Source organism: Pungitius pungitius, chromosome 12 (genome assembly GCF_949316345.1).
Source record: "Pungitius pungitius chromosome 12, fPunPun2.1, whole genome shotgun sequence".
Lineage (NCBI taxonomy): Eukaryota > Metazoa > Chordata > Actinopteri > Perciformes > Gasterosteidae > Pungitius > Pungitius pungitius.
The window spans coordinates 18455690-18481663 of record NC_084911.1 but is presented as its reverse complement, the minus strand read 5'-3'; the positions used below and the strand labels follow the sequence as shown (position 1 = coordinate 18481663).

The following is a 25974-nucleotide window of genomic DNA, read 5'->3' as shown; positions in this document are numbered from 1 at the left end:
TGGTGCACTTTATTTTTTGTTTTATCTTTATTTCTCAACTTACTAAGCCATAGCATATATTTTATTATATTTTAATTTAATTTTTATGTTGTCATTATTGTACTGTCTTCCGTCATGCACCATTCGCCAAGTCAAATTCCATGTATGTCTAACATATGATGGCAATAAACGCTTCCTGATTCCTGATCTGTGTGGAGAAGTTCTGTGGAACTCACAGTACAATAACTTCAGCACCACCTGTTGGATAATGCTGATAATGCTGGACACAGTGTTGTGAAACATTTAGGGTCCATGAAAACAGGCTGGAGCTGTGGTTAATCAAATGTAATGACTTCATAAAATATGACAAAAGCTTAGAGATTAAGCTAGCCAACAAAAAGGCGCCATGAAGAATTTGTTTTCGGAACTTCACAACCTGAAAGAGGCAATTCTGCAAAGAAAGTATTTTTACTATTTACTATAGTTTTTCTAATAAACGCCTTTCTTGTGGTGGTAATTTGTGTCTAATATTCCTCTGATGTTTTCCTCAGTCCGTTCTGAAAGAAATAACAAAAGGGCAACCCCCCCCCCCTCTCCCCTTTTGTCCTGAAAGGGCTTTTAGTGCTGAATTAGATTTTTCAGCCCCACATCCTCCGCTGCCACAGCAACCGTTGAAAAGCTGCGTGTCGGGCCCGCTGAGGAGGAGTTTGTTGTAAGTTTCGCGGCAGAACCAGACAGCGCCGGAATGAAGGTTCTATAAAGCGGCTGTGGGCTGATCGCAGGAGAGAAGGGGAAAGGAGCAAGTTATTTAACGAGGTATGTGAAAACTAATCCAAGAGCCGTTCGATTGGGATTTGTTTTTGTGACAAGAAGGAGACTTGAGAGAAGCTGGCATACAATAGAAACTGTGTTTGGGGTTTAATCTTAATTAGCTTAATTTGACTGCTGGTCAAACAATATTTCAAGGTCCAACTGTGATCGCTAATATGAAAACTAAAGAATGAAGTAATGGCAATTTTAAATTGGCTCTTTGATGGATATGTAGAATGGCTGTCAGTCCAAACGTTTTCATCGGTTGTGTGGTTTGATTAGACTTGGTAGGCAGCATGAGCAAACAACATCACAGCCACAAATCACTCTGTGATCAATTATTGCAAATGCCTGATTGATTTGACTCAGTAACCCAGAAATCTCATGTGAAAAAAAAGTTTTTTGGGCAGGATCCCCTCGTTCTGTGACTTGATCGGGATGTTTCATGTTCAGCTCGTGGACAGTGAAAGCCAGACTCATCCCTGTACATCACTTCATCACTTTAACTGCGTAGCCCAGATCTTTCTGCATTAATTCACTTTTTTTTCCTACAGTCATCCCCGTGGGACCCAGAGGTTGCCATGTTTTCTCTTTCCGAGCTGGCGCCTCTGAACCAGCATCAGGGTCGGTGTAAACTGTTGAAGCCCTGGTGGGAGGTCTTCATGGACTACCTGGTGGTCCTGATGCTGATGGTGTCTGTGCTGGCTTGTACAGAGCAGCTGTCCAGGGATCGAGTGGTGTGCATTCCCATGGATCCAGTTACCAGTGCGAACACCAGTAATAACGGTCCCTCAACCCGTGGGCAAGCATTGACTCCATCTTCAAAGCCCCCAACTCATGTTCCACACAACGTCAGCCCAAAACTCCCCTCTGTAGGCCGGGGAAGACGCACACATCTGGCCCACCAGCAGTATGTCTACATTAGCCAGGTAGTGTAATACCAGCCTGACTCTTTACAAAGTCTTTAATTATTATGGGAAACGGATTAAATGATTGACTGTTATCACTTCATGAACAACGAATCAAGTAGGCCTAAGTTTTTCATACTGACAAGCTCAGAGCGTTATTATCTGATATTACAGCTGCTCTCGGCTCTTTATTACCTGTAACTCTTCTGCCTGTGGTCTAATCTCACTGCTGGTGTCTATGTAGGCCGCAGGAGGCGCTTTTTGTACAGAAACAAAGTTCTAAAAGTGCTGCCAGCCCCGACAGACCAAATTAGCTGCTAGCTAAAGAGCTAGCTGTTTCCACCACAAAATGAAAAAAAAAACAGATTTTATGTTATTTTATATATTTTAACTGTTACGCTAACACGTTTCCTGAATGTTAATGATGTGTATAATGATGTATAATATAAATGTTGGGTTCACAACCCAAAAGTGGACATAAAAAAAGTCATTGTAGGTTTAAGTGGCTTCTCTTCTCTCCGTCTAGGTGTGCTACCATGAGGCTTTGCCTCTGTGCTCCCGCTTCTTCCCGTATATGGCCATGCTGCAGTCTCTGGTACTGGTGGCCAGCGGCTCCTTCTGGCTCCACTTCCCCCACACCTCCGCCCGCATCGAGCACTTCCTGGCCATCTTGGCAAAGTGCTGCGAATCACCCTGGACGTCTCAGGCCTTGTCTCATGCCGCCCGCCAAGACAGCATCCGGGAGAAGGAGGTGGTGTCAGTGGTGGAGGAGAGACGACCGCCACAGCCTCCTCTGCCTTCAGCTTCATCTTCACACCCCGTGACCCTCGCCAGACGAACGAGCAGAGACTCGGGCACAGACAGCCCGCTTTTGGAGAGGTCAGGTGGTGCGTCCTTTGGCTGCCCTCCCTCCCCGTGCCCCTCCACACTCTCCTGTAACTCCGCCTTGTCGTCTACGTCCCGGGGGTCCCAGGTGCCCTTTCCTTCCTCCAGCCATGTCATGGATGACCGTCCCAGGCAGGTCATGAGTTTAGGTAAAAGTGACGGGGAACAGGCCAGGGCGCTGTTCGAGAGGGTGAGGAAATTCCGGTCGCACAGCGAAAGCTCAGATGTCATCTATAAGGTGAGAGACCCTCTAGTCTAGTTGGTTTATTTTTGGACTGTTAAAACATTTCCTTTTAGTTTTTCAATTATCCACAAATTTGATTTGATGAGGACTGTATAAAGCTTTATATTTATCTCAACCTGCTGTTTTTTATATTTAAAAGGTCAAGTGTATTGCAAGTATGTTTTCTTATTGTATAATCACAAGGAAATTAGAATTACTGTGGGTTACCGTGTGCCGTTTATATTGACAAACGGAGCAAGTCTTCGTTAAGGTAATCAACACGGTCAATTCAAACACTGGCTTTAGGTAGGGCCTTTTACGTTTCCCTGCCTTTGTGTCGGCTACAATAGTTGCACTTCATGCTTGGCACACAGGAACAGTATTTCGCTAAATTTTACACACTGGACATGCATAAAACAACAACTCCTTGTCAATGATGTCAGTTTGTTCATTACACCTCCCTGTCGTCTTTTCAGGTCTACCTCGCTCAGACAGTATTGAAATTGCTGATGGTGACGCTGATCTTGAGTTACAGCATCCCTCTTCTCAGCTCCCTCTCCTTCACCCACACCTGTCACCCTGAGGAGACGGACTTGGTGGGCTACGATACCTTTGAGTGTATCCATGTGCTCTCCTCCCTCCTACGCAAGCTGCTGATGGCTTACCTGTCACTACTGGGACTGTACGGCATTCTCAACTTTTACACCTTCAGCTGGATTTTACACAGGTCAGCGCATTGGTGTACAGTATACAGAGACATCTGTATGAATACCTTAAAATAATAGATGTTATATATATAAATATATATAAATTTATATATTAGGATCAATTAATAGCATTTAGTACCAAATATAAAATGGTGAATTTGTACTGAGTGATCCTTGAAAGGCCCTTCAAAGCATACCAGAGGCCTGTTAATAGGATTACAGTGAAAAGCTGTGTTTGGGCGACTGTGTAATATATTTTTCCTCCTCTGCCCTTCTCAGCTCTCTACGCCAGTATTCCTTCCACTCCCTGAAGGACTTGGGCTCTCTGAGAGATGTTCCTGATCTCCGAAACGACCTGGCTTTTCTTTTGCACATGTTGGACCAGTATGACCCTTTGCTGGCCCAGCGTCTGTCCGTCTTCATGTCCCCTGTTAGTGAGAGCAGGCTCCTGGGAGAAAGCCTGGAAAGGCGATGGGGGGAGGAGAAGCTGCGTGCCATGACTAGCGTGGACGCGGAGGGCTTCTCCAGGCTGCAGCTGGTGGCCCTTCCTCGCCTCCCTCCGGCCCTCTTCACTCTGAGCCAGCTTCAGGTTCTCCAACTGGAGCTCATCGCAGATGCCAGGTTCACCGAGCAAGTGTCCAAAATGACCTCGCTCAGGTGGGTTTTGCAGTGGTGTAGTCCCGCTTCACACATTTTAAACAATGCAAATCAAACGTTATATTTTGTTTTTAAAAAAGCATAACGCTGTACACACACAAGTCTAGTGGTTTGTTCACCCAACAGGGAGCTCCACCTCTATCACTGCACAGCAGCTGTGGATCCCGGCGCACTCCGAGTCCTCCAGGAACATCTGGAGGTTCTCCAACTCACCTTTACTCAGGCATCAGAGATCCCCGGCTGGGTGCTCTCCCTCCGCAGCCTGCACCAGCTGCACCTCTCGGGCCGCCTGAGCAGTGACGGTGGTTTGGGCCGCGGCTGGGCGTTGGGCAGCCTGCGGCAACTGCGTCACCTCCGTGTGCTGGTGATCCGAGGCATGCTTCAGCGGATCCCCGGGGAGCTGTGCGAGGTGGCCGGCAGTTTGGCGAGACTGGAGATCTACAACGAGGGCGCCAGGCTGCTCGTGCTGACGGGCCTGAAGCGCATGGTCGGCCTGACCGAGCTGCTGTTGCAGGACTGCCGGCTGGAGCGCTTGCCCTCGGCCCTGCTGGCTCTCGGCAACCTGCGGACGCTCGACCTGCAGCACAACAACTTGCGGACTCTGGAGGAACTGCTCGGCCTGGCTCATCTGCGCCGTCTCTCTTGCCTCAGGCTCGCCTACAACCGTGTTCTGGCGCTGCCGGCTAGCGTTGGTGTGCTGCGAGGCCTGGAGCTCCTGGATCTATCCAACAACCAGCTTCAGAGCCTCCCCCCAGCGCTCTTTACTCTCCGGCGCCTTCGCAGGCTCCTGGTGGCTGGTAACCTTCTGGAAGAGCTCCCGGCAGAGGTAAAGGCACTGCAGCTGCTTACAGAGCTGGACCTCAGTGGGAACAGACTGGACAGCCTCCCCACTCAGCTTTTTAGCAGCTGTTTGGAGCTGCACATCCTCAATGTCGCTCGCAACTCTCTTAGCTCACTACCCAGGGGGATCTCAGCTTTAGGTCGGTTGTGCAGGTTGGACTTGCGCAGTAACAGTCTGGAGGAACTGCCTGCTGAATTGGGCTGCTGCACAGGGCTGCACAGAGGTGGTCTTCTCGTGGAGGACTGGCTGTTCCTTTCTTTGCCTACACAGGTCAGGGACTTGCTGAGCCGTTCTTGCGCCCCGAGTGGTACTCCCTCAGAAGATCATTCCCGCCCAGATTCTGATAGTTTCCCATACTTCTGTCCAACACAGTGGAGTTTCTCTTCTGCTCTGGAATCACAGATATAAGTATCCTAACACTTATTGCCAGGATATGCTTTTGCAATGCATTTGGCAAAATGTTTACCAGCGGTTCTTTTAGAAGGCAGCTTTCCTATTGGTCATTTGATTGTTTGGCTTTTATAACCATTATTAGCGCACGTTGCTTCATTGAATACCTTCTGCCCATTGACTTTTATACCCCAATAATCATCACACTGTGAATGAATGTCAACCAAAGTTTTTCAGGAAAATTCAATAATGCATTCAGAAATGTACAAAGCAATAGACTGTGTGAATTTCGCAAGACCATGATATGTAGTAAATACACTGAAACATACTAAATACACCTGTTAACCTCACTACAATCTTTTTGGGGGGGTCATTTTTTGTGCTTAAAAAATTATTAATTATTAAAGTAATTTTTGTAGTGTTTAATAATGATTGTGAATAAATAAGGGGGAAAAAACCAAGGTGGTATTTTCTCTATAAATAAAATTACACAAATATTTTTGTTGTTGTTGATAACAAAGCTTACATCATTAATGAAAAAGTTACTTAAATTTCTTTTAACATGAACAAAAATATTATTACAAAATTATTTTCAATTTAAATTATAATTATCCACAGTATAGACATATATGTATTACTCCAACTAAATAATATAACGCTGACTGTCTCCATTAACTAACAATAGAAATGTTATTTTTGATGCTCCTGTTTGGTCGTTGTATTGTGAAAAGTGCTCACCAAAAGTGTTTATATGCTCTGAAGTCTGACCTGACGCTGGTATAACCATTTCTAGCGGGCTATGTTCTGTACACCAGAAAATTTTATTCTATTTTGTTCTGTATTTTTTTTCTGTATTTCACTACCGTGGTCCTCCATACATAACGCCGTATCCCGCTTTTTTATACTGCGGTGGGCTGCGACACACTTTTTGTCCAATCACCGGCTGCCTATTTCCACGGTCGCATGAATCCACCAATGATATTAACGCCTTTTAGCATGGGCGGGACGTCCGGTGTCTCCTATAAACGAACCAAGGCCTTTCCATGCGGTTTTGATCTTCAGGTTGACGCGAAGCTAACTCCAACAAGGTATGAATTTCAAATCTGGTTTTATTTCTGCATCTAGAGGGTTTTCAAAACTCACTGGTATCAGAAAGTCACTCATTACTTTATTTCGTGAAAGAAATTGGCGTGGAATGTAAAAGTTTCCTTCCTAATGTACATTATAGTTCTCACCGTAACAGAGCTAGCTAGCGTTTTGTAGTCAAACATTAGTTAGCTTCGCCAGCCCAGCAAGCTCTCGTGTATTAGTTGATGCTCCGAGTGCGTACGGTACATATTTGTATTAGCTTTTTGAAACTCAACCTAAAGCCTTTGAAATTGCTTAATTTTCAAGAGACATGTATGGTGAAGCCTATCCATTATCAAAAAAGTGTATGCCGTTTAGCGCGTTAGCTTTCCGTGTTAGCTTGCCACGTTAGCTTTTGCAACACAATAGCTTTCCAGTGTTGCAGCTAAACGCTCCCGATGCTAACCGGTTGGCGTCTGCTAACGTAAACTCCGAGGCACCGCTTGGTCGGGTTTGTACGCGATATTTGTTCTTATTTGTCCTACCTTGTGTTTGTATATTCAGTTACTACATGCAGTGTGGACAATACATCGAGCCTCTCATTTGCCAAACCAGCTAGCATAGCTCGTTCAATGGCCTCAAGGCTTACAATGGGTTTGCTGTGTGAACACAACAACGTTGGTGTTTAGGGGGACTGTTTACAGCGGCTTTAACCTGAGTGTTCACGCAAACTCAAAGTTGGATTATAAACTCGCTATTTCACAAAGATCGGTCGTTGGTTAAAACGTGCAACGGACCCTGGCACAAAGGCTGGCAAAAAGTTAAAAGCTTGAGTCGTGGTAAGAGATCAAGGAGCCAACTAATGATCAAACCGTTTTGTTTGCCCTATTTTTAGACCGACGACATGGCAGAGAATGATGTTGATAACGAGCTGCTCGACTATGAAGAGGATGAGGAGCCCCAAGGAGCCCCAGAGAGTGCAGCACCCGCAGGCAAGAAGGAGGTGAAGGGCTCCTACGTCTCCATCCACAGCTCTGGCTTCAGAGATTTTCTGCTCAAGCCAGAGCTGCTCCGCGCCATCATAGACTGTGGTTTTGAGCATCCATCTGAAGGTGAGGGACATTTTATCAAATTTGTTTCCATCTAATAAATGCCAAGAATAATGAAATAACACTAGCAGGTTTGCCTCATACCTGCACCCTGTGGTCGGTTGTTGTGATATGTACTACTAATAAAACGGTTATTAATAAAAGTTTATTTTTTCTCCATTTAGTCCAGCACGAATGCATCCCACAAGCTATTCTGGGCATGGACATCCTGTGCCAGGCCAAGTCTGGCATGGGCAAGACGGCTGTGTTTGTGTTGGCGACACTGCAGCAGATTGAACCTGTCGATGGACAGGTCAGTACGCATATTTAATACACTATTTTGATGTATACGATTAAGTGATGGAAGCCTTGACTTGGACTGTTTTCAGCATAAAACTCATGCCTAGCATTAAGGAGCGCCCATGTCCTGTTGCATTGACTAGTAGATGTTGCAAAGTATCTGAATCTTGTGTCAACCTCCACCCCCCAGGTGTCTGTATTAGTCATGTGCCACACACGAGAGCTGGCCTTCCAGATCAGCAAGGAGTACGAGCGTTTCTCCAAGTACATGTCCTCGGTTAAGGCGGCCGTGTTCTTTGGCGGCATGGCCATCAAGAAGGACGAGGACGTCTTGAAGAAGAATTGCCCTCACATCGTGGTGGGAACGCCGGGCCGCATGCTCGCTCTCATTCGCAACAAGACCCTGTCCCTGAAGAACGTCAAGCACTTTGTCCTGGATGAGTGTGATAAAATGTTGGAGCAGCTAGGTGAGTTTTAAAAAGGCAAACGATATTTACTTTCTACTCAACCCATTGATTCCACCTCGGGATCTGGTTACTCTTATTACATTGTGTATATCTCTCTCATCTTTGAATCAGACATGAGGCGTGATGTCCAGGACATCTTTAAGATCACACCCCATGAGAAGCAGGTCATGATGTTCAGCGCCACTCTGAGCAAGGAGATACGACCAGTCTGCCGCAAATTCATGCAGGATGTAAGTACTCAAGGTTTCCCAGAACGCGAAAGGAAAACCGTGCTGCGTTAAAGCTGCAGCACATTTGAGTGGTATGCGTTTTGCCTGCTTGGTGATGAAACTATAAACTCTTTATAACTATACATCGATCCTCTTGTCCTGTGCAGCCCATGGAGGTATTTGTGGACGACGAGACCAAACTGACACTCCATGGCCTGCAGCAATACTACTGCAAGCTGAAGGACAGCGAGAAGAACCGCAAGCTCTTTGACCTGCTCGACGTGTTGGAGTTCAACCAGGTAAAGCAGCGGAGCCACTGCACGCCATACCAATAAACGATCCATCCCACACGAGTCCTCAGCAGCCATATTGAAATGCCCCTGCTTTGCCTCTAGGTGGTGATCTTTGTCAAGTCAGTCCAGCGCTGCGTTGCTCTGGCCCAGCTTCTGGTGGAACAGAATTTCCCTGCTATCGCCATCCACAGGGGAATGGCTCAGGAGGAGAGGTGAGTTGACTCTCACACTCTCCTAAACGTGTGCTCCGTTAATCTCTGGATGCAGAGTGTTCATGGCGCAGCAAACTAAACATGTGTGGATAACTCCCTCTGCCCATTGTTACTCCACAGGCTGTCTCGCTATCAGCAATTTAAGGACTTCCAAAGGCGGATCCTGGTGGCCACCAACCTCTTTGGTCGAGGGATGGACATCGAGCGGGTCAACATTGTCTTCAACTACGACATGCCGGAAGATTCTGACACCTATTTGCACAGGGTGAGGCCTGCTTTTCATTTTTGTCTTGTGTGGCGTCCTAGGTTGGTTTCAAGTTTCACTAGTGTTGCCATAAAGTGTTTTATGAGTTGGTCATTGTCAGGCGTTTAATCTTCTCTGCCCCTGCCAGGTTGCCCGTGCCGGTAGGTTTGGCACAAAGGGGTTGGCTATAACCTTCGTCTCGGATGAGACAGACGCCAAGACTCTGAATGACGTGCAGGACCGCTTCGAGGTCAACGTGGCCGAGCTGCCGGACGAGATTGACATCTCCTCTTACAGTAAGCTCCCGTTTCTGATTGGCTGTTTCAAATGATCAAATGATTGTGATCTGTGGATGAATGTGCTCAGAACACTTTAGTGCAGTGCGCTCTTCCCAGCTAAAGAGAACCCAACGGACAATACGTTTTTAGTCATCTTGCCAGCTAGAGGCAGCGGTTGGTGTTGCCATGGAAGCGTAGGGCTCTCATTCAAATGGAAAAGACCCACACAGACTTAGCCGGTCGCTGAAAAGTTGGTATGCTCAGCTGTCGCTGGTCGAGTCGATCTTGCATTCTCACCCGTGTCTCCTCCTCTGTCCCCGTTTAGTTGAGCAGTCCAGATGAGTCCTCCAGCCAAGCCGAAGGCACTTCTTCATGGATTTTGTGTTTGGAAGTAGATGTGTTTCACCATTGATTTGAAAGCTCTGCTCGTTCCTAATGTTCACCAAACCTTTATTTTTATTGTCAGTTTTGGGGGAATGGAGGGAGGTTATGGTCAATTTTAAATTTGTCTTTTACTGTTTGTCTTTTTTTTTCTTTTTTTTTTGCTAATGGAATTAAAACTTTTTATAAAATGCCATTTTTACTGTTGTGGTCTCTTGCGAGGCTATTGTCTCTACCCAATATTAATTAACTTTATTCTCAAGCAGAGCTGCAGGGAAACGTGTAGAAAAGTAGTTCTGAGGAACATTTGAAAGTGATTTCTATCCCTTATTGTTCAAACTAGTTTGTATAGTAGGTTTGGTGATCTGTCTTCCCCCTCTGAAACGGTCGGTTTTTAAAGTTATGTAGTTAAATACAAGTCAAATTTTTGCTCACCATGGCAGCTCTTACTTTGAATTTCCAATTGAATGCCTCCAATAAATGAAGTCACTAAGAATACTAGTGGTGCGTTTGCAAATTTTGATCCTATTGTCATAAAATCCTTTTAATGAGTTAACTTTAATGATCTGTACAGTTTAGTTTGGTTACCATGCTATTATTGTAACCTAGCAGTTTAAAGTAGCTCAAACACATTCAGATACTCTCCGCTAACATTGTTAAATGTTCAGTGCAGTAAAATTTTAAACGTCAAAACAAGTGCTTGAGAACAAATTGCAGAAACATGAGGAATTGTTTCAATTAGTTTTTTAATGAAACATTAGAAGACATGACATCGCAGATGATGTTGCATAAATCATGCTTTAAAATTGGCACTTTAACGCTCAAAGGATCTGAACCTCACTCTGTCCAGTGCTAAACTATACATGGGCTACTTCAGTTTAACTGTTTGGTTTGGCCCTTACACAGCAGGTGGGACTACAAAGACAGTAACGATCTGTACATAGCTGCTCTATAGTGTCCTTTAACAAAACTAGGCATACAATACCAAAACCACAGCATCTACAAAGGACCATAGCAATGCCAACATGGGGACCACTTTCCAAACTTTGATTTCTATTCCATGCAACGGTAGACCATGCAAACATTTTCCAGTTACACAGCAAACTGATAAGTCAATTATGGTAGAAAACATCGTAGGATTTGGAATTACTCTTAATATGTATTCAGTAAAAATTTTACCTTTCATGAGGTCAAAGGTCTTGAATCTCTTCCTTTGGGATGGGTCTCTATTGACCTTACGCCCCTTACGCCTCTTCTGACAGTTGGCATTCCTCAAAATAGACGCCACTATAAACATGAACACTTGGCGTTTAGTTACTCCGAGCTGGCGTGCTGCTTGATAAAAGGCCCAGACACAAATTACACGTTTACCTTCTTGCACGGCAATTTTTACAATGTGTTCTTTTACGGCGAAACCGTTCGATGTTCCCTCGCGCGTCGCCGTCCACAGTCAGGATCGGAATTTGCCAGAATTCCCAGTCTTGTTGTTCTGCTAAATGTCTCACCTTCCGGCGGAGGCGTGGCATGAGTCCTGCTGGGTAAAAAAACCTTCATCACCATATTCCCCACTAATGCGGACGAGGACTCGACCCAGGTCCAAGTACACACTTTATTCATCCTTGATCCTAACAGCCCGCTTTCTGTGACCTCCGGCGTGACCCTAAAGCGGATCTGAGGGGGGGGCCTTTCGCCGCTGACAGCTCTCAGCTGTTTTGTCCCTCTCTTGGACACCGTCCCCTGCCGTAGAGCCAACACAGCAGCTCGGCTCCTGCGTGGTGTCATTGCGTCCGTCTTAATAAATACCAGCAAATAAATACCATGAAAAGACGCACGCTGTGCTCTGGGAGACGCATCTCGGATGCTCCTGCACTTTCGGCCGGCCCAGTTTTCCACCGCCAGGTCTTCTCCGGCAGCCTTCCTTTGGCTTATCAATACTGCAGGCACACATGATTCCAGACAGTCGTGTGTGTGTGTGTGTGTGTGTGTGTGTGAGAGCTCTTTCTCCAGAGTCCCTGATAAAAAAGTCTTAGAGTTCAGGGGACATTTCTGGTGCACGGCAGCAACGCGGTGGCTGGTTTGGTTAAGGACTGGTTTGTGTTCACGTTTGGCATCAAGTCTCTAGTCAGTCCGTAGCCGTCTGGCCGGGCCAGAAACAACTCTTTATCTACACTAAAGCAGGCTGGTCACTTCGCTCACGTCCGATTCCTCCGCCCCGAAATAATCACAAAGAAAAGAGCGTTTGGACTTGTTCACCTCGCTTGCGTCTACATATAGATACACTATGGACAGCTATTCTATACTGGGGACCACTACGGGGGGGGGGGGAGTTGATTGTCTTTTTGTGAGGGAATGTCGGTCAGGGTGGGAGCGGGTGGCGGCGCCGCCGCTAGTCGACGAACTTGTGCGTGTCTCCGTAGAGCCACTGCTGGGGGGGCATGGCGGCCTCGTTGAGGTGGTTGCACTCGTCGCTGCACTTGCAGGACTGGATGAACATCACGGAGCGGCTGAAGCGCTCGCCGTCGGTGCAGGCGAAGGCCACGGCGGCGGTGCGCGTGCGGCGCGGCGAGCAGCAGCGGCCGTCCCTGCACACGCCGCAGTAGTTGGGCCTGTACAGGCGGGTGCTCCTGCAGCCGGCGTAGGACAGGCGGTGGGGCTCAGAGGCCTTGTGGGTGCGGGAGCACTTCCTTCCTTTCTGCAGGGGGGGGGAACAAAACAAAAATATAGGGGGTCGGTTCAGTCTTTAATGGGTTTTACATTTCCTAGTTAATCCATAGCAAAATGAAAGGACTCATCAACTCAAGCCCATGGGCGTAGAACACAATGTTAATGCAGTTAATTACCGAGAACAAAACAAAGCGCCACAGAGAGGAACATGCCAGCAAAGGTTGAGGATCGACACCCACAGCAGCTCTGCAGACATTGGGGGTAACAGGTGCGTAACGGCCCATCGGCCTCACTGCTGGTGGCCCCTTGTGGCGAGAGCGTTTTTTGTTGCGTTTTCAAGAGGCCAGAGGAGGCGAATCGAGTGCTCCCCCAAAATCACTTGGCAAAGAGCCGGCGACAGGTTTCCTCCAGACTCGCGCTCACAAATGAGGGGAGATTCTTTCTGACCGTTTTTTGTCATGTTGGAAACAAGCCGACAGTCATTTTTGCAAACAAATTGGGTTTCTGAGGATTGTGGCTCAAGGCATGTCTCGCCTGGTCACTGCCACCCGGCCAAGAAAAGGTCCATCATGTGGCCCCCCCACGTAAAATGGCATAGTGTCAGTTCTAGACTTTAGGTTTAAACAAACAAGATATTCCGTTTTGGGGCATAAGAGGTGAAAAAGTTTCCCACACAGCAACAGAACCGTGAACAGAACCAATGCACCAGACCGTGATCCAGGGCCGGCGGTCTGTAACCATGCGGTGATATTAATACCAATCTGACCCCTTCCCGGATCAGGTCAGCGTGATTCACGCTACCCCCTCCCATAACGAGAATCTTAGCGTTCCTCACCTTGACGGGGATGGACATCGAGCTGCAGGGCCGAACGTTGCACAGACGCGTCTCTTTGATCAGTTTACAGCGGGCGTTGTCATTGGTTACGCGAGACGACACGCCCATCCCACAGCTCCGAGAACACTGGGACCAGGAAGTAGTCTGAACCGCGCACTGATCTCCCACCTTTCTCCAGTCTACGAGGGAGGAAAAAAAGAGGACGCGTGAGGGGACAAACGGTGGTGCGAAACCATGGTGATTTGGAGAAAGAGGAGCGGGGGCGGCCAATGTGTGGGGTGGGGGGGGGGCGAGTCGGAGAGAGAGAGAGAGAGAGAGAGAGAGAGAGAGAGGAGAAGTCCGGAGATGCAAAGCACACTAGCCTCATTCACTGAACAGGCAACACTGACGCATAGAGAGGGCGATACAGAGAGGGGAAAGCTGGGTGACAGAGGTATGTGCTGTGTGAGAGCACCTCTGGTGTGCAAGGAGCCAGTGGAAAACCAGCCTCACATAAATGCTGACACACACACACACACACACACACACACACACACAGACACGCGTCGATGCAGAGCAAAAGGCTCACAGTGAGGCCGTTTGTGCGTCAACGGGGGGGGGGGGGGGGCTAAAACTGCCAAAAACGTAAACAAGATGCTTTACTGCGTGCAGGAAACGCACGGCGGCACCCGCTCGCCTACCCGCCAGGTGCTTGTTTCCACGCTGCTCGTCCCACTTGCGGCCGACGTCCACCAGCTCGTTGCCCAGGACGTCCTTCTCCTTTTTGGGTTTGTAGTGGTACAGCTTCCAGTAGTGTTTGGGGTAAGGCTTGGGGAAGGGGTAGGCCCGGTAGGGAATGAAGGGGTAAGGCAGGAAGGCCGGTGGCCGGGCCCGGCGGTGCACCGGGGTCACGGCGGTGGCGCCCCTGTGGCAGTCGATGGTGAGGCAGCACTGGCCCGGCACCTTGACCAGATGTGGGGCGGGACAGGAGGGCGACGCCAGGGGCACGTGGCTGGGGCAGAGCGGCACGCAGCCCACCGCTCCGTCGATGCAGGTGCACTGGTGCTTGCAGCCGGCGTTGAAATTCTCGCCGTTTTGATAGATCCGCCCGTTGTATTCGCACGAGCGGCCCTCCGCCTTTGCTGAGGGGAAAGGACGAAGACGGGAAGTTTGGTCAGTAAGCACGACGACCAGATATCAAATGCTAAATGAGATCCGACAGGAAGTGGCTCATGAGAGGGTTAGGGTTAGAGGGCGGGACACACACTATCTCCAAATTCATGAAGCAAGCTCTATTCTTAGATCCAAAAGGAATTTTGACTTGTTTTCAACGTCCTTCCCTCTTGAGTGCGACGCCCCCCCAGATACCTCCTCCCTTTACATAGAAACACCCACAAATAAACACACATTAGTCCTGCAGTTTGTGTACACACTGAACTACTTACGGAAATCGCCGGTGCTGGCCGGGTTTCAGGAAGGGTGGCCTGGGTATTTTGAAACGCGGCACGGGGCTTCGAACCCCAAAGCCCCCCCACCCCCCATCAAAGAGAAGCCCCAGCCACTTGGCCCGGAAACCAGCATCCCCACCCTGTGCTAAGGCCCAAACCCTGACGCCCAACCTAAACCCAAAGGCCCGTCCCCTGCCCCCCCACCCCCCAAACCAACCCTGTGTGCTAACCCAGGGGTGCCCAACCTTGGCGGATAAACCAAGAGAGGAGGGGGGGGGGGGGGGGCGGTGTGAGTGGCTTTGCAAACGCTTGGGACGTGTCAAGAGGGGCAAGCATTTTTCAAAATAAAATAGATTTCATATTTCTTCCTCTTTGTGCTAACCCACCCCTGCAGATGCCATGGGTGTGGCCCACGTCGTTGCCGTAGTTGCACTCCAGGCCTCGGTGGTGGTCGCAGGGCCGTCCCTCGTGACAGTCCTGGTTGAGCTGAGCGGCGCACACCTTGCAGCAGCCGCAGGCGTCAAGCACCGAGCTGACCCCCGGGGGGCAGGACGCGGGCCCCGCAGCACACTCGCACACCACCGGGCAGTCGGCGGTCACCTACAGGAGGGGTTACATGCGTTGAGCACTTAAGTCGACGTTTTTCCGTGTGAGGAGGCACTGGAACCGAAGCAGGACAATAGTTTGACTCGTGTTACGCAAGATCATAGAAAGTCCTCCAAGGGGGGCGAGGGTTAAACATCTGCTGGATCCCCCGGCAGAGTCCCAAGCCCCGCGGGGATATCTGTGACCCTCTGTCGCCTTCAGCTTGGAGGAGGATGAAAGTTACGTCCCCCCCCCCCCCCCCCCCCCCCACACACACGCACACACACACACCAGAGCCTCTCCAGCAGCCACGAGGTATTCAGATCACAGAGGCAGGCTGTCCACAGTCAGATCACTTAAAGGGACCCCTTCCTGACTCTGATCCCGGGCCAGCTCCCGGTGTTGCTGCCGTTATGTGCGCGGGGGGGGGGATGTGACTTTATGCGGTGCGGCAGCACAGCGGTCCATTTTGAAGAGTTACATTGATGGCATTGAGCTGGTGCTCAAAACACCCCCCACTAAAAGTCCCATAACACTTGAAGTGTGCAGCGAGTTCATTTTCATCTGCATTCGTATCAACAAACAACTATTTGTAAAAGAGTGAATTGGGGATCTTTTGTGGGGGGTGGGCGGGTTTAATGAACCAGTTGAATAATAAATAACATTGAGTTTATTTAGATTGAAGGGAGGGTCTAAACTGTGGATACAGAGGTGCATTGAAAGTACACACCGCTCATGGGTACTCTTTACTCCTTTGATTTAATCTGACAGCTGGCGATTTTAGAGATTGAGCATAAGCATAATTCAAGGATAAACTGTTCAACATCACCTTGATCAACATCAACAATGAACTCATACATGCTTACAAATGAGTAACAACCATCCGATCATATAGCACTTACTTTTTATTCATTAAAAGCAGTAAATTCAGCTGGAACTATTTTTACACTTTATCTCGTTTGACATTGAAAGGTGACGGACTTATTACTCTATTTTTGCCCGTGACCCCGAGTCATCCCTCCCGGACCTCTGGTGTGCCCCGAACCCACCGTTTGAAAGCCACCACATATCACCACTCCTTCTGGGAAAGGGTTAAAATCAGACATGTAGTCGTGGAAGGAGAAATAAAGTGTATGGCGGGTGAATTGTCGCGTGGGATCAGACTGCGGCCACGCGAGTCTTTCCGCGGTGTTTACGTGGGGAAAAAAGGCGACAAACGACAAACGTCCCGCTCTTACCAAGCCGAACGTCACCACGACGGCGAAAAACAGCAGTGTCCCCATGCTGTCAGCTGATTCCCATAGGAGAAGAGCCAATAGACAAAAACAAACAAACAAAAAAAAACAATTTAGATCACAGAAAATAAATCCTTCACCGGCTCAGAAAGAAATAGTTGTCCACAGAGATTAAATCCGACGTGCACGACCGTCCTCGAATCTCTCACATCACTTGTGTGTTTTCATCATCAAAGTTCGAGGCTGGTTGTTTTATATCAGCCTCGTGCTTTTTATGGCGGCCACGCCCACCGCCGACCTTCCCTCAGCCAATTCGGAAGCAGGCGCGCGGACAAGGTGTCCCGGCAGGGAGGGGAGACGGAGGGCGGGGCTTAGAGCTCCAGGGAGGGAGGCGGGGCCAAGCATGAATGTAGTCATTCATAAAAAAAAAACATCAGAATTACTACATTCTAAAGAGGACTTGGCTTCTGCGTGTTTATTTATTTATGTTGGAGCGAAAATAATATTTTCGGTGCTTTAAAGTCCGTTTCACACGCATACCTCTGTCCCGGCTGCTGCTTTGTGAAAAGCAAAATAAATATACTCAGCTGCTAGTCTGTGCTACATTAATGCTCCGAGCCGGCCATGGAAAACAGCAAAGAATTTCCTTCCCTCCAGTTTATAAAAATACTTTTGGACAGATAAAGTGCACAAGGCGAGCGGCGCGTACCTTGAAGCAGGTTTGCGACTGAATGTCTGAGGTCAAAATAATGTTGAAATTGGTTTCGGTAATCTCCCAGGCAATTGGTTGTTCTCTCATCCTCCCTCCATATCCTGTTTTTAGTCGCCACATCCCTTTTACCTCCTCAAAGTTCCCAGGCCACCTCACTCTGCACACACACACACACACACACACACACACACTCCCCAGGTAAACAGACATGAATTGAGTTGTCTCATTGAAGGGTGCGGAGCGGAGGTGAGGTGAGCACCGCCTGGACAATCTTTCCCATCACCCCAGCGGACACGCACACAGGAACCGAGCCATCTGCGCCACCTGAGATGGTGGCGGACGCACACACTGATGACTCTGTTCACTTACGCATTGGATAGGTTGTTCATTTGGAGTAATCAATGAACAACAACCTATGATGCCGAAGGATTCTTGCTGTTGTTTGTGCCAACGGGGAAAATGTTGTCCCCCCCCCCCCCCCCCCCCCTTCATGCACTGCACCGAAACGCTCACATGACGGCGTTTCAGTTGGCCCGTAAAGTCATGCACGCACACCCCTGGCCGGCCAATTCTCACATTTACATTTCAGCAGCACACTGCAGAGGCAATTGATGGAGCCGTGAAAAGCCCCCCAGGCACCCGGCTCCTTTCCGTGGGATTGAATGTGTGACGGGTCCGTCGCACAATAACAAGTCGATTTTCACCAAACTTTTCCAGTGGCACTTTCCACTATTTTTAATTCAATTGAATGAAATTACATCACATTCAATTATCTTATATTAAATTAAAACGTGAAATGTCTATATTGTTCATTTGCTGACATCAGCATGGCTGCATGTTTACAATAACACTGTCACCACGGTGTTGACAGGTGACAGTTTTAGATTAATGCAAAGTGTGATCTGATGGTGGCGCAATGCAAAAAAAGTCAGAAAGTTGATTAGGTTCCTGCCCAATTTAATTGCGGCCCATCCAATAACCACAGTTGCTGTTGATTAAAGGTCATCAAAGTATAAATCTTCAGGAGCTTGTATCCTCTGGGGACCAGGAATGCCCCTGCCAACCTTCACAGCAATCTATCCAGTAATTGATGTAAACAAGATGTTGTCCTGATAAAGATTTTCAACTTATGAAGAATTTACTGTGCAATTTATTTTCATTCTGATGGTTTAAGGAATGTTGGAGGATTCTAGGAAATTTTCAGTAAGTAGTAAAATAAGTTTTTATTCTATTTTTCAGGGCTCTGCATCTATTTTTCGAGTTTGATTGTGCGGATATTTTGTACAGAACGCGCTGGCACTCCCGCAGAGACCTGCACACGCAGCGAAGTGAAATATCCACCAAACCGTCCACTTCCCCCTCAAAGGGCTCCTCTCTGTCCGTGTGCACGGGTGATGTAACAGGCGCACGTAAACAAGCCCAATACGTACAGAGCCAGAACGAGAAACAAACATCCTAACCCTCTCTGAACACACACACACATGCAGAGAGAAGTGTGTGTGTGTGTTTATTCATCCTTAAGTTCCATTGACTCATCAAACAGCGTGTCCTTTTCCACTCGGGTCCCGGTGGCTTCCGTCGTAGACATAATAAACAAACACGCAGAGCTTTTTCCAAACACACTAGAGTGGAGGCTTTCATTAGCTCTCGGGGACACTGGACACTCGGGGGGTTTCCCCCCCCCCCGCGCGGTGACCTTTAAGCCCCAGGCTGAAATCTCCTTTGAAAGAGTTATGAGAAGAGGGGGGCGGGGGGTGGGGGGGCAGATACAAAACAAGTGTTTGGAAGTACATGACTGAGGGGGGTAAGAAGGGGGGGGGGGGGGGGGGGGGGGGGCGCATGCATGGAACAGGGGAAACATTAGGCAGCGAGAGGAAGGGAAAGGGAAGTAGATTGAACAAGAGTTGGAGGGGGGAGGTCAGCTCACTTCTCACAGAAGTGGCTTTGTGTGTCCGCGGGGGACAGGTGGCGGAGCGCCTCGACGCACCTGCGACACTCCTCCACCCTCCCCATCTGTGTCGGGGGTGCAAAAAAAACGCGCCACATGTTGACCAATACGTGCCACGGACACAAACAAACAACGAGGCAGCGTCGCAGGCCGAGGCTTCCCCCCTCAGATGGAATGGGACAGGTGTCTTTGTTGTCACCTCGTGGGAGGGGGGGGGGAGGCACACAAGAGGGCGAGGTTGTTGTAATTGGTCTTTGTCCAAACCGTTATGGGAGAGGCTGGTTGAGTCTTTCATTGTTTTCTCGCCCTACATTTAAACTGTGTCCTGTATGTCAATGGTTAAGCATAAGCACATAAGCATAATGTCCAACAATAAGTCTACAATAAGTATTAAACATCTGTTCACACGTGTTTCACTCACTGCCAAGTGCAGAGGACAAACACCCGCTTTAGACGTTTTGGAAAATATCACACTTGTATTTTCCAATGATTTAGCTATTAAACCTCTTTAGGCTGGAACGAGTTGCTTTTTCCACTATTGAAGTAATACCTTTCAAGGCCGAAGTGAATGCATTTCTGAGGTGAAAGGTCAAGGTCACTTTGACCTCAAGTACGTCCCCTTCTCGTGATGTCTCTTGATGTGAGCAAACGTCCGATCGAACTCAGGGTTAAACGGGTTTATTTTGTGTGTCAAGGGCCACTGTCGCGTCAGAAAACACATTGTTGGACATAAATTGGAATTTTTACCTAAAAGTGGGTCCAAAACGATGATGTGACGACACCTGTGACAGTAATGGATGTCAACATGACAGGTTGGTGCAGACATACAGCTGCAGGGAGGTAGTTCTAGTTCAATAAACATCTCATGGTTGTCAGGAAGAAAAAGGCCGTAAAAAAGGTTTTTAAAAAGGAGACAAAGTGAAGTTCAGTGGTTATTTTCCACATGTGTGTTACATACATGGATATAAGCCCAAAGAAAAAGAGAGGACACAGACAGGACAACCACACGTAGCTGTCAGGTGTGTCGTCCAAACACACTGCTGTCAGACTTTACTCTCAAACCCGCTTTAAGATATTCAACACATCAAACCTTCAAGGACACACGTGTCACGGTTTGGCTTCGCTTCCTGTTTTAGTTTGAAGTTTCATGTCTCTTGTGGTCCTGGGTTAACTTCACTTCCTGCCTTGTCTTGTGATTGCGTGATTGATTCCACCTGTGTCCAATCACCTGCACCTCCCTTGTGTATTTAAGCCCTGTGTGCCTGTTGTCCCCTGTCGCGTCATTGTCCATGTCCATGTGTCCCTTGCCGTTGGAGCACGTTATTGTTTTCTTGTCAAGATTAAAGAGCACGTTGTTCGAGAACCTCTGCATTTGAGTCCTGCTTCCGCCTGCTCCAGCACCGTTCTTGACAGAATGACGCGACCAAGGAAGGACTCAGCAGGGTTTTACCCTAATGATAAATATTTGGGAACTCGCCTTGCGTTTGGGGGACCACGGAGCATGCAGCAGGCTGCCCGGCGAAACACCGGCATGCCAGCGGACTCCTGGAGCGACCTGGGGCCTGACTACCTCGACGTAAGAAGCCCATTTTTTCAATGGAAGACTAATGTCGTTGTTGGCCCCAGGAGCTACCAGGAGGAATGCTTCAGGCTCCGGGACCTCCTCAATCCGAGGAGAAGGAGCCGACGAACCCCCGCAGTCCCGGCTCCCGACTCGGCCCCCAGATATCCGTTCCAGCCTGAGCGGGCCCCAAGACGCCCGTTTCAGCCTGAGCGGGCCCCAAGACTCCCGTTTCAGCCTGAGCGGGCCCCAAGACGCCCGTTCCAGCCTGAGCGGGCCCCAAGACGCCCGTTCCAGCCTGAGCGGGCCCCAAGACTCCCGTCTCCGCCCGTTCCGGCCCCCAGAGTCCAGTCTCCGCCCGTTCCGGCCCCCAGAGTCCAGTCTCCGCCCGTTCCGGCCCCCAGAGTCCAGTCTCCGCCCGTTCCGGCCCCCAGAGTCCAGTCTCCGCCCGTTCCGGCCCCCAGAGTCCAGTCTCCGCCCGTTCCGGCCCCCAGAGTCCAGTCTCCGCCCGTTCCGGCCCCCAGAGTCCAGTCTCCGCCCGTTCCGGCCCCCAGAGTCCAGTCTCCGCCCGTTCCGGCCCCCAGAGTCCAGTCTCCGCCCGTTCCGGCCCCCAGAGTCCAGTCTCCGCCCGTTCCGGCCCCCAGAGTCCAGTCTCCGCCCGTTCCGGCCCCCAGAGTCCAGTCTCCGCCCGTTCCGGCCCCCAGAGTCCAGTCTCCGCCCGTTCCGGCCCCCAGAGTCCAGTCTCCGCCCGTTCCGGCCCCCAGAGTCCAGTCTCCGCCCGTTCCGGCCCCCAGAGTCCAGTCTCCGCCCGTTCCGGCCCCCAGAGTCCAGTCTCCGCCCGTTCCGGCCCCCAGAGTCCAGTCTCCGCCCGTTCCGGCCCCCAGAGTCCAGTCTCCGCCCGTTCCGGCCCCCAGAGTCCAGTCTCCGCCCGTTCCGGCCCCCAGAGTCCAGTCTCCGCCCGTTCCGGCCCCCAGAGTCCAGTCTCCTGGCCCGTCCCCACGGCCCCTGATCGTGCCCCCTCCCTCCCATCCCTTGGTCCTCTCCCCCCCACCCCTGGGGGCCGTCTGGGATCCGGCCCTTGAGGGGGGGGTGGGGTCAGGGGTTGGGCCGCCGCACTGCTCGGCGCCCCCCGCCACGACGACGCCGGAGCCGCACTGCTCGGCGCCCCCCTCCACGACGACGCCGGAGCCGCACTGCTCGGCGCCCCCCTCCACGACGACGCCGCAGCCGCACAGCTCGGCGCCCCCCGCCACGACGACGCCGCAGCCGCACTGCTCGGCGCCCCCCGCCACGACGACGCCGGAGCCGCACTGCTCGGCGCCCCCCGCCACGACGACGCCGGAGCCGCACAGCTCGGCGCCCCCCGCCACGACGACGCCGGAGCCGCACAGCTCGGCGCCCCAAGCCACGACGACGCCGGAGCCGCACTGCTCGGCGCCCCCCGCCACGACGCACGGCCGCCGACCCGGCAGACCCCCCGAGACCCTGAGGCCCGGCCGCCGACCCGGCAGACCCCCCGAGACCCGGAGGCCCGGCCGCCGACCCGGCAGACCCCCCGAGACCCTGAGGCCCGGCCGCCGACCCGGCAGACCCCCCGAGACCCTGAGGCCCGGCCGCCGCCCCGCCAGAACCCCCGAGACCCTGAGGCCCGGCCGGCCCCCCGAAGGACCCGACACATGGCCGCCATCACCCGGAGTTCCCCGCGCGGTCCAGGATCGTCGGGTCCCCACCCTCCCTCCCCTTGTCTGATTTTTTCCGGTTCTGCTCCCCTTTAGGACCGTCTGGAATTCGGTCCTTGAGGGGGGGGTTCTGTCACGGTTTGGCTTCGCTTCCTGTTTTAGTTTGAAGTTTCATGTCTCTTGTGGTCCTGGGTTAACTTCACTTCCTGCCTTGTCTTGTGATTGCGTGATTGATTCCACCTGTGTCCAATCACCTGCACCTCCCTTGTGTATTTAAGCCCTGTGTGCCTGTTGTCCCCTGTCGCGTCATTGTCCATGTCCATGTGTCCCTTGCCGTTGGAGCACGTTATTGTTTTCTTGTCAAGATTAAAGAGCACGTTGTTCGAGAACCACTGCATTTGAGTCCTGCTTCCGCCTGCTCCAGCACCGTTCTTGACAACACGAGAACAGCATCCATGTCAATTTCTATTTTTTTGCAGTACATATATATATACAGTATATATGTATATACATATATATATACATATAAATATTGCATTTTACCTTATGACGTTTAAACATGTTGTACATAAGGGACCCAAATCTCAGGACATGTCCATTACAGTCCAGTGGGAAGCCCGACACAAAGGCGTCACAACATGTATACAAAAGAATCACTGCGGATCCAGTTTCACACTAATTGAGACAAATACAAGCTCATCAACTGTAATTTTCCATCTTCTTGATCCAACCGGCTCAACATCAGGCTTTGAGCGGCGTGCTTTTCCACCGCCGGGGTGTCGTCACCAATCGAATACGTCTTGGGTTTTTCCAGGGGCCCGAGGGGGGGAGTTCTGAATGTCCCCAAAAAATGGCTGTTGTGAGGAGGACAGCGATCAGGTGGGGGGGGGGGGGTCATCTGTTAGGATGTGCAGATTGGGTGTAGTTTGCCCTCGACCTTTAGCCTGGGGTCGGGGCTCTCTGGTGCTGGCGAGGTCGTCCTCAGCGCGCACTGATGGGGTCGAAGGAAACTGGGTCACCTGTACCTGTTTGACAGTGGATACGCTGATGCTGCCCAAGGCCAGGTCACACCCTCCCCTTTGGTCCCCCCCCCAACCCCTCCAGCTTTCGTCTCTGCCCTCCCCTCACCCCCGAGGTGTCACAGAGAGCGCCCTTGTTCTCGCAGTCTTCTCCTTTCCACCCGGACCCCTCAAAAAATCCCAGATATCCCTGCAATTTCCGGTGCAATGTTTATTTGGCGGAAAGTGGGCAGGGGGGCCCGGCAGGCCTTGAAAAAAGACTCTCACTCACAAACAGTTTGGGCAACGTTGGAAGGGTAAACACCAGCAGGAGGGGTACGAGAGGGCGAGCGGTAAGCAGCACTGAGGCGGGTGTGTTCTGGTCCCGACACACAGATCCCACCTCAGCAGGGACACAGAGCAGCGCTCTGTTCGGCCCCAACGACCACAGTCTGATAAACATCCCCCCCCCCCGCCCCCCTACCAACCACCGCCGCTCCGTTACACGCACAGCGCCCTCTGATGGAGACATGAGAGCGTGACACGCGGAAGAAATACGTAAAAGAAGTCGCAGCTCCAAACTACGTGGTCATTATTTCAATACGGTTTGCCTTTTCACAATAAAAGGCTAACTAGCATAGCATAGCTATTTAAAATGTATCACCCGGAGAAATAAATAGTGGAGGCTATCTGTTAGCCTAGCGTTCCACAAGGTCTGACCTGTGTCCTCTACGTTTAGCTAATGTACACGCGCATCCATCTGCTAGGTGCATCCAGTACGTTTTGCGATATATTTCAACCATTTATCCAATGCATTTAGCTAATTGATTAGATGTCTTCATTCAGTCTTTGAAAACTAGTTGTCAAAATAGAATGGACTCACTATTGCTACTCTACAGGTGCTAATGACCCTGGCTGGCAATCTCTGCACATGGTCTAATGCAAATTGGATGGATTGGTTTTATTCAAGGAAAATGTAAAGTTTCTAACTTAAAAAAATTGGTAATGAGTAAACAAACAAAAAAAAAGATGATCTTAAGGCAGAAACAACTTTACAAAATGTTAACATCTGCACAGAACAAAAATGTACCAGACTGCAGATGTAGTTATTTTATCCACCTTGATTACTCCAACTGAACAACCTATCCAATGTGTAAGTGAACAATTTGGGGAGTCAGCGCCCCCCCTCCTCTGATGGGCCGGGTGGGGTGAAGTGCAGGGACAGGGTTCTCTGGGAAGCTGCTGGTTGTTTGATTCCAACTTTTTTTTCATTGCTTTTACGCATCCGGTTCAGAAACTCGGTTCACTCTCGGTTTTCGTCTTCACTGGCGCCTGGATGAAACCCTTCTCTCTTCCAAGCTGCCCCTCCATCTTCAATCTCTTTCATCCTGCTGCCCTTTCTGACATCAAAGGCGCAGTCCAATGCATCAAAGCATTTCTATCATATTCATCATGTTCTCATATTCATCCTGCCATTGGCACCTCCCAGAAATTCAATAAATAACCGCTACCCCTCTCCTGGATTGACAAAATCCACCCACCAGCGCTTTTAGAGCTCCGCGATTCATTTTTAAGATCTTGTTTTAGGAAAATACACACCATGTTCTTAGTTAAATTGGCCAGTAGTTTAGGTGTCAGGTACTTCTGTGAAAAAAGTTATGCAACACAAATCTGCATTCATTTTAAAAGGTTGAAAGTTTAAGAAAGTTGTACGTTTCACCATTTAAAGCAAACCGTCTGGGGAGGGAAGGGAAAATGTCTCTTTGCTCTAACTCTGTATGACTTATAGACATTATTATTGGGACCACCAACCAGCCACCGTGTATTTTCTCTAAAGGCTCACAAGTGGAAAAGTTTGGGAACCAATGGTATCATTTAAAATAATATATTTCATTGTTTTAAAATCATCATGTTGTGAAATGTACATTTTAAAAAGCAAACAGGTACAAACACTGTGGAGTGTGGAGTAGATCTATAGTGTGTGGTAAGTATTAAGTACACTGTGCTTACATAGTTTTAAAGTAAATGTGCGTGGTCATTTTCTCACTGCTGTTGCGTCTCTCACACGCAGCGCCCTGTGCTTCCTCAGATGACCACGTGGGGGCGCTGGTCGCGGTGCTGCAGCCTGAAGAAGCGATTAAAAGCTGCCTGCCCCCCCCTCCCCCTCCCCTTTTTCACTTTACTTGCACGCCGCTCCAAACCGGAAGTACTTCAAGTGTTCAGCCAAGGCCAAGATCACCGCTAGCTGAGCAGCAAGGTAAGCGCGGAAAACGCGCCTCAATGAACCGTGAATGCTGCGTGGGTCTCTGTGGGGGTCGAGTGGGACCGTGCGGTGTGACTCCGCGTCCGTCTCACGCGACGCGGGGAGGCGAGAGCGGGCGACGGGGGGG

General features: G+C 50.0%; 3 protein-coding genes across 3 annotated transcripts; 2 read left to right on the top strand and 1 right to left on the bottom strand.

The window, feature by feature from the left end:
* The first annotated feature begins 708 nt into the window (after positions 1 to 708).
* si:ch211-106h11.1 (volume-regulated anion channel subunit LRRC8D) lies at positions 709 to 5857 on the top strand. The gene is made up of 6 exons (XM_037477372.2): positions 709 to 795; positions 1344 to 1718; positions 2224 to 2820; positions 3282 to 3532; positions 3792 to 4169; positions 4296 to 5857. Exons 2-6 carry the CDS (start codon positions 1371 to 1373, stop codon positions 5416 to 5418), a joined length of 2697 nt encoding a protein of 898 aa, XP_037333269.2. The 5' UTR covers positions 709 to 795; positions 1344 to 1370; the 3' UTR covers positions 5419 to 5857.
* Positions 5858 to 6338: 481 nt separating this feature from the next.
* Positions 6339 to 10136, top strand: LOC119220992 (ATP-dependent RNA helicase DDX39A). Its single transcript, XM_037477381.2, has 10 exons — positions 6339 to 6488; positions 7364 to 7580; positions 7742 to 7869; positions 8047 to 8323; positions 8435 to 8553; positions 8700 to 8831; positions 8928 to 9037; positions 9158 to 9302; positions 9430 to 9577; positions 9885 to 10136. Exons 2-10 carry the CDS (start codon positions 7373 to 7375, stop codon positions 9899 to 9901), a joined length of 1284 nt encoding a protein of 427 aa, XP_037333278.1. The 5' UTR covers positions 6339 to 6488; positions 7364 to 7372; the 3' UTR covers positions 9902 to 10136.
* A 533-nt stretch (positions 10137 to 10669) lies between these two features.
* si:ch211-106h11.3 (CCN family member 1) lies at positions 10670 to 17047 on the bottom strand. Its single transcript, XM_037477382.2, has 5 exons — positions 16690 to 17047; positions 15253 to 15466; positions 14120 to 14560; positions 13440 to 13618; positions 10670 to 12632 (listed from the first exon to the last, which is right to left on the bottom strand). Exons 1-5 carry the CDS (start codon positions 16732 to 16734, stop codon positions 12327 to 12329), a joined length of 1185 nt encoding a protein of 394 aa, XP_037333279.2. The 5' UTR covers positions 16735 to 17047; the 3' UTR covers positions 10670 to 12326.
* Between the last annotated feature and the right edge of the window lie 8927 nt (positions 17048 to 25974).